This window comes from Gouania willdenowi, chromosome 5 (genome assembly GCF_900634775.1).
Source record: "Gouania willdenowi chromosome 5, fGouWil2.1, whole genome shotgun sequence".
In the NCBI taxonomy this organism is placed as follows: Eukaryota; Metazoa; Chordata; class Actinopteri; order Blenniiformes; family Gobiesocidae; genus Gouania; species Gouania willdenowi.
This window is the reverse complement of record NC_041048.1, coordinates 3487065-3495545: the sequence shown is the minus strand read 5'-3', so window position 1 is coordinate 3495545 and position 8481 is coordinate 3487065. Positions and strand designations below refer to the sequence as shown.

The 8481-nt window shown below is 37.7% G+C and overlaps 1 protein-coding gene across 1 annotated transcript; it reads right to left on the bottom strand.

Moving 5' to 3' along the window:
* Positions 1-1196: 1196 nt before the first annotated feature.
* On the bottom strand, positions 1197-4977 carry LOC114463109 (uncharacterized). The gene is made up of 2 exons (XM_028446376.1): positions 4799-4977; positions 1197-1937 (listed from the first exon to the last, which is right to left on the bottom strand). The coding sequence occupies exon 2, from the start codon at positions 1924-1926 to the stop codon at positions 1321-1323; it is 606 nt and encodes a 201-aa protein (XP_028302177.1). The 5' UTR covers positions 1927-1937; positions 4799-4977; the 3' UTR covers positions 1197-1320.
* Positions 4978-8481: the final 3504 nt, after the last annotated feature.

The window sequence follows — 8481 nt, the reverse complement described above, 5'->3', positions numbered from 1 at the left end:
GGCCATTTTATCATTTCAGTTATGAGCAAGAGGAAAAAAACACTTAATACGTGTTTTAAGTCACTAAAGACTAATTCCAAGGTAATGATGAAGCAAGTAATCATTTACTGCTGTCAGTCAGCAGCCACAGGCCCCCGCCCACTTCCCCTCTGTGGTAAAAGACCATGTAGATCATAGCTAACGAAGCACTTTGGGCTCAGTGCCACTAAACATTAACAGTTATCAATGGAGGAGGAGTGTTTACACTGATAAGCTGCAGATAAATGTCTGATGTAATTATTCTATGATGACAAAAAGTAACCACAAAGCATGAGTCATACCGTAGTCACGTTTACCCACAATTCCCTCCAAAAACTGTACCAACCTCTAAACCTAGACATTTAATACTTATCACTGTGCCAAACACAACAGTCAACTAATGGCATTTGAATCACATGTATACTATGTTACGATTTATTATATATTATAATGTTTCCTTTAAACAGTAAAAAGTCCAGGGCTTTAGATTTTCTGTGATCGCAGAAAAACTGAAAATAAGGGTGTAAGAAAAAAAAAAGTCAATTCGGCGATATATCGCGCCATTTTACAAACCTTTAATTACGCCAACGTTTTAATATCCGAGATTTATTTTCATAAAACATACTGGGCACTTTTATAGATGTATGTGGTTACTTTTTAAAAAGAATTTAATAACTTCACAGAATCAGAATCTGTTAAGAATTTTCAAGTGAGGCGACGTTCAGAGTGAAATTTCCGCTTTATTTTGCTCTAAAATGAATTTTCATTCTGTTTGAAGTTAATTCTGTATTTTCTAGGGTTGTGCATTAACACAGATCTGAAGATTTGATACAATTCACGATACGATATATCCAAATACTAAACAATACAATATAAATCACGATTTAACGTTTGCATGCTATGCATATGTTAGCGCAATTAAATTGTGTTTTAGTTAAAATACATGATTTAAAAAAAAATTGATTTGGATTGATACAATAATCGTGCGGTGAAATATTGCGATATATCGCTGAATCAATTGTTTTCTTACACACTTAGTATTTTCCATCATCACGGAAAATCTAAAGCTTCTTAATGTTTGAGGAAACGTCATTATAACATATAAAAGCAAATTTAACATAATATAAATGTGTCGTATTTGACACGATATAATAAATAGTAAACGTATGTTTTGGAGGTTTGTACAGTTTACGTGCTATGTAAATGTTGATACACGTGATAAATCGATTTGGACATTTTTTTTGGATCGATAAGATAATCACACTTAAATATTGCGACATGTCGCCGAAATGAATTTTCTTCTCAGTTTTCAGCTTTTAATGCATTTGTTCGCTGTGTAAAGATGGATGCGTGTGTGTGTGTGTGTGTGTGTGTGTGCGTGAACTCACCAGAGTCACTGGAGGAGTAGGTGGACAGCTCTCCTCCGGTGGAGCCGTAGTCCGACGTGGCCTCGCTGCTCTCCCGGGCCTCCATCAGGTTCTGGCAGTCCAGCGTGGAGCCGGCGATCTCCTCGAAGATGCTGGTGTCGATGTCTGACAGCAGGGGACTGGAGCTCAGCATGGTGGACACCAGCTTCTCCTCCAGGCTGCGATCGGAGTTCAGGCACCGCCACAGCCCGTCTTCACCGCCGCCGTCCTCTAGGGGCGGTCGCCCGTCCTTCTCGACTGCCGCGTGGAACAGGTTCCAGCTGAGCATCATGTCGTGGTCCTCCAGCAAGATGTCGGACACATAGCTCAGTTGGTCCTCCTTTGAGAGCGGCTTGACGCTAAGCTCCACCTTGGTGGGCGGGGACTGGGGGGGCGTTGGCAGCGACTGGAGATCCTTCACCAAACTCTGGCAGAACTCGTCATCGAAGAGCAGTGGCTCTGAGTACAGCCAGTCCTGGGACTGGGCGAAGCTTTGCAGCATGTCTGCAGAACCTGGGGAGGGGGAGGGGCAAGACGTTAACGCAACAGTCCACGGGAATTTAACTACTGGATCAAATTACAATTCCATCTTCAAGTATCCATGTTCAATTGAATACTGTGCGATAAAGCTGAGCGATATGGACCAAATGTCATATCTCGATAGACGATATAAATCTTGATAATTTTAATTCAAATTAAGACAGACCAGAAAGAAAATTCAAGATTGAATTTGTTGATGATAAATGTCACACAAGCACCTTTATTAAACAGCTGCACAATAATGCTCCACTTTTGGCTTTTTCTCCTCTAAGAGACAGCACGTTTGAGTGAGTTCTTTAGTGTGGCTGTTTAGGGGAAAGGGGAGCAAAATAAGCTATAAATATATCAATATGGGCGAAATTGAAATTTTCTATATTTTCGCAATAGAAAACTCGATATATCTTGAATCTCGATATATACCCACATAACGACATATATCGTAGTGCGATATAAACCTTGTTAGGCTTCCTAATCAATTAAAATATTGGTATCAATATTTATGGTGTGGGCGTCTGAGCCTTTTTTCTGTAAATAGATCACTAGATTTTAATGTTCAAATGATCCTGAAATGATATCAATTATTCAAATATGTTTCATATCAATATTTCAATAACGACATACTCTATGTATAAGACAGAACTGTGACATGGTGCCACAGGTTTATGTTCATTTAAATTGTAATTGACAGTTTTTTCTTTTAATAAAATTTCCATGACAATGGAACAATTTAAATTATAATTCCGTCATATTTGTAATTAATTAATATCGAGTTTTCTATTTTGGCGACAGAATAGAAAACAAAATTACAATATCACCTAGAACTATAGACATTTTTATTTTTTGGCTTATTTTGTATTCAAATACTTGTTTTATGAGTCGCTGCTTTAGTTTCTTCTCAGAACTTCATTAAAATCACAGTTAGATGGATTTCTGAGTTCATCCTAACCCAGACCTCACAGAACTCACTCACACATGCTGTCCCTTAGAGGTGCAACAGCTAAAAGTGTCACATATTGTGCAGCTGTTTGTTAATAAAAGTGTCTGTGTGACATTTTACATCAGCAAATTTAGCCCAGAATTGTCTTTCTGGACTTGAATTAAAAATACAGATTTATATCGTATGTCACCATTGAGGGAAAAAAAAAGGTTTGAGTTTTGGTCCATATCGCCCAGCCCTATTACCACATGGATCACAGAGGGTTAATCCTAGCAGTGGGAGCGGGATTTGAGCCCATCAGCCCACGTGGAGTAGATTTAAGCCTGATATCTGATCCAGGATCAGAGTCTGAGCTGAACCAATCAGATGGATCATCACTTATCAGTGTTTACATCATAGCCACGCCCCTACGCTCCACAGGGGGAACCTTAAATTACAGCCGTGACATCAAAAACAGCTGGGGGTGGTGTGGGTGGGTTCATACCACCCCCAACTACCATTTAACTCCAACACGTTTCAGTGTAAAAACCCTCCTGCTGGTATGGAAAACACCATCGTAGCTTTTGTTTCCTATGACCTACTGTCCTTTCACAGATTTATTCAGAAACATACATGAGGCCCCCCACCACAAAAAGACACCCACCCATGAAGCTCACTGGGGCTGGAACAGGCTGTCCTACGTGGTGGGAGTAATCCTATGGGCTCCCATTGACTGTATGTATGTATGTATGTCTGCAGACTGAGAACAAAGTGGCTCTGTGTGTGTGTGTGTGTGTGTGTGTGTGTGTGTGTGTGTGTGTAACCAGGGGAAAAGCTGAACCATAAACACACAAACCACAAACTCCACCCATACACTGAGTGATGCTCTTATTTTACTACAATTGTATTTATTTTCACTCATGATTATTTTTTGATGCTTTATTTTCACCCTGTACATTTGGACATTATAGCAGAAAATTGTCCACTTTTGAAATAATGTATGATTTTTTTGGTGGATAATAGATTTCGTTAACATGTTCATAAAATTTGTAGGTTTAAAAAAAAAACAAAAAAAAAACACCGTGGCTTTGATCTATATATTACAATTCTGCATTTTAAGTTTTTACAGTATGATGTATTAAATGTTTTTTTTTTTTTTTTTTATTTGATTTAAAAGCGCCTTTCAGGCCAACCAAGGACACTAAACAATAAAAACAGAATAATAAAAACAGTGCAATACATTGTAAAACAGAATAATATTAACAAAACAAAAAAAGAAAAAATGTCAGTGCAAGAGAATTTATGGAATGAGATTAAACATGAGCTCTTGTTTCGTCACATCTGACCTAATTCTGGTAATTTTATGATGTGCAGCGTCTTTTCAAAACTAAAAATAACCTTAAGAGATGGAATACATTAATGAAGTGACAACTGCTCAATGAGATAAAACACATTCATTGTGAGAGTGACTATGATGTGCATTCACTTTAAACTGCAGGATGGTGTAGGAATCGGTTCAATAATTCCCTATATTAATTCATTAAAAAAAAGTGCAACTACACAAAAGAAATAAGTGCATGTGTGACTTCAATTATTATAATTTTTTTATATTTTGGAAACAAGTTGAAATTGTGCCATGTTGTATTTGGCTCAAAAGTGACACAATACAGAAATTACTCTAAATTAAATTATTCCATTTGGAAGAACACGCAACATCCTGAAGAATTCCCTTCAAAATAAAAGCTCACATGAGTTACATTTAACTTCATTTTAGGGTGCGTCAGCCATGTGTTGATGACATGCGGATAAAATAATATCAGTGTACACACGGTGACGAGTTGAAAAATTAAATAAATAATGTTTCCAATGAGTCCACACATGCGCTGTCCTCACTTCACCCGCGTGTCCCTGTGCTTACCGTTCTTTGTCCGTTAAAAACACTTCAAACGCGGACAAGTCCGTAGCTTCGGTTTAAAATCCACGGAGAGTCGGTGCGCGTGTAAACTTCGGCGTTGTTGTGCGTGAGGAATGAAGAGTTTAGTCCATCCAGCATTGCGTATGCGCGCGGCTGCTTCAGACAGTGGGTGTGACCGCACGGCTCGTTGTACTTATAAAGCCGCAGCACAACCGTGTCCTTCCGCCGAGGCCAAACTCGCGCCAAAAACTACAGATTCCCAGTCCGTGTTTTGTTGCAACAACACTGATGTTACACGAAGCATAAAAAGTCGCTGTTTAAGGTCATTCTGACGGAATTGCTGAAGGTGGAGTAATTTTTGGTTAATTTAGCTGCAAAGAGCGGGACTATGTTGTCTGGGTTGGCGGAGGGATACCCGGCAAGATGGGATTCCAAGAAAATGGTGGCGGGTAAAGTTAGGACAAGCACACGTGGACTGAGAGAAAAAGCCGGGCGCGTGCCACATGGGTTCACGTATCGAGAGGTGCGCCCTCTGCAGGGTGACGTCACACATTACAATGTGTTGGTTTTCATATCATACTTGTAAAAACCGCAGTTTGAATCGGTGTGTAGTTGCTGAGGTTAAATGTCACCAAATAATCCAGTAAAAATAGACATAACGTTTTAAAATACATTTAAATCCTTATTGAGATGCAAGCATGAACTTAATATATAAAACATTTTCTTCTTCTTCTTCTTCTTCTTCTTCTTCTTCTTCTTCTTCTTCTTCTTCTTCTTCTTCTTCTTCTTCTTCTTCTTCTTCTTCTTCTTCTTCTTCTTCTTCTTCTTCTTCTTCTTCTTTCTTCTTCTTCTTCTTTCTGTTTTGTGTATGTGTGTTGCCATCGTGTGTATTTTTTCTCAAATTATGTATGTTTTTGCAGTAATTTTGTGTATTCTTGCTGTTTTTGTGTGTTTTTCTTCTTCGAAATTTAAATAAAAAGCAGTGTTAATTTCATTATCTGAAAATATTACGGAAGTATTCGGGATCAGCAACACTTATTACGTGATGAAAACAAAATACAAACAAATGCAGAATTACTAAAGCAATGTAAGAAATGTTGGTGTTTTTTTGTTTTTGTTTTGGGGGACAAAAACTAAATACATTTAAAGACTGTTTAAAATGAATTGTATTTGTTTACATTTAAAAAAAAAATTGATGACAATTGTAAATTGTGTAAACATGTGACGTCGTTATTCTAAATAAATATGAAATAAATGTAAAACTTTATTGAACAGAAACTATAGAAGACTGAAAAACTGCACTTAAATTCATCTCTAAAGTATATAAAAACAGATATAAAATGAATGTTTGTAATGAACTCACTCTCTTAGTGCTGTAATGTAATGGTTTATGCAGACAGACAGGCGCACTGCATGCTTTCACTGCATGTCGTTCTCCTGTTTCACTATTGCACGAGTGTTTCACCATCCATCCATCATTCCTCCTCCTCCTGCTCCTCCCCCTGCTCCTCCTGCTCCTGCTCCTCCTCCTCCTCCTCCTCCCCCTGCTCCTCCTCCTCCCCCTGCTCCTCCCCCTGCTCCTCCTCTTACTACAACCCTAGTTTTCTCAGTGTCATGTTCACTGGAGGTTTTACACTCTCCATGAAGTCAAACTTGCAATCCATACAAGTTATTTTTACACATTTCCATGCACATAAATTAAAGTTTTCATGGTTTGTGATTTAATAAAACAAAAAAATGTGTCAATTGTTTTCATTGGACACAGTCCGGGCTGATCATATTTTGATTTCCAAAAAGAGGACTCTTGGGCCGACCTCGGCATTTTCAAAGTACTCGACGTTTTCTTGAATCAACGGCAAAATACACTATAATAAATACATAAGGTTTAAAATTCATTTCTTCTTTTTAACAAATACTTTTAAAATCTGAAATCAATGGTTACTCAAGTCAGTCACCTCATTATGCATTAAAGCAATCTGTCTTTGAAAAAAATCTCATTTATTCCTTCTTAAATCTCTCAATCATTGAAACAATGAGAAACATTTTCTCCTAGAAATAAAACTATAACAAAAAACATTTCAATAAAAAACCGTTTAAATAAAACAAACTAAATCCACTATCTTTGGTCTATTTTAACCTCTTTCTCTTGGACTTTGGTCCTCTTTCTCTTTTCCTCATGTGTGACAAATTCGTCAAAAAAGCTGTATCTTCATGATTCCATCATGTGTGAGTAAATTTACCTTAATGAAACCACATTGGCTTTAAAGATCAACTCCTTAGCTTTCAGAAACTGGTGGAATGTCTCAGATAGAGCAAATATATATAATATATTAGTCATTTAAATTAAATGATGCATTCAGGGTCCCTGGGAAACATAGTCAATTGCCTAAATTTGTAAAATATCCCTGGACAGCCTGGACAAGACGTGAAAGAGGACATGTCTATAGGTAAATCATATGATCACCCTAATACAGTTGGACTTTTCAGTGTCCAAACATGAGAACATTTCACAGCACCTGACCTCCATTCATCCCCAGGGTTCCTGTTCTCGCTCCTCTGTGCAGACGTGGAGCAGTAAAGAGGAGCAGGCATATGTAGATGTTTGTAGAAACTAATAAATAAGATGTTTAGTATATAATAGGGTGACCACATGTCCATTTCTACCCAGACGTCCACTTTTCATGTCTTGTCTGGACCGTCCAGCCAGATTTTTACAAACTCATCAAAATGAGACCCTAAACGCATCCAGGGGAACATTTTAATTTAAAGGCAGTGGCTATCCGCACGGTTTGCCGTATCAATATATCGACATTCTATCCGTACGCAGTGCCCTTCATTGGCCAGTTTAGGTCAGGTGACTAAGACTAAATCTAACCCTAACCCTAAACCTAAACCTGACCCAAAGAAATCTAACCGTACAAATAGACACTTTCTATTAAATAACCATAACGCTGCTAATATTTGCTCTATCAGAGACATTCTAGAAGTTTCTGAAAGCTAAGAAGTTGCTCTTTACAGCCACATGTGATTGAGTCATTAAAAATACTGCTTTGTTTTGACAAAATTGTCCAGACACGAGGAAAAGAGAAGAGAGACTAAAGTCTAAGATGGATTGAAAGAGACCAGATACTGTTGGATTTAATTAAAAACATCATCAGGAAGATCCTCCTGGATGATAAAACCTCATCACTTCATCACCCCCCATCTCCATGACAACAGACAGAATAAAGCTCATCATGGGACCATGAAATGCAAACTTTCACAGTTATTTATTGAAATGTATATTTGATGATTAATTAATGTTCTTTAAGCCTTGAGATTGTTTCTTTTTTTCATTTCTAGGAGGAGATGCTTCTTATTTTTTTCAATGATTCAGAAATTTTAGGGTTTCAATGAGATTTTTCAAGGACAGTTTGTTATAATGTCTGATATAACAAACTGGAAATAAGACATTTTCTACCTTTTAAACGTCAGGTTGTTACTTTGATATCACTGCAGGTTATTCATCTGATCTGGGTCATTCGTTTTCATTCCCATGTTTGTTTTTGTTTTCCAGTGTGTTTGCATTTAGACTGAAAATAAACCATGTCATGGTTAGAATGCAGCAGATGTGTTTTACTGCCCCTACAGGTCAGAAAAAAGAAGTGTCTGTGGACCATTAACTCTTTCAGTGCTAGCCGTTTTAG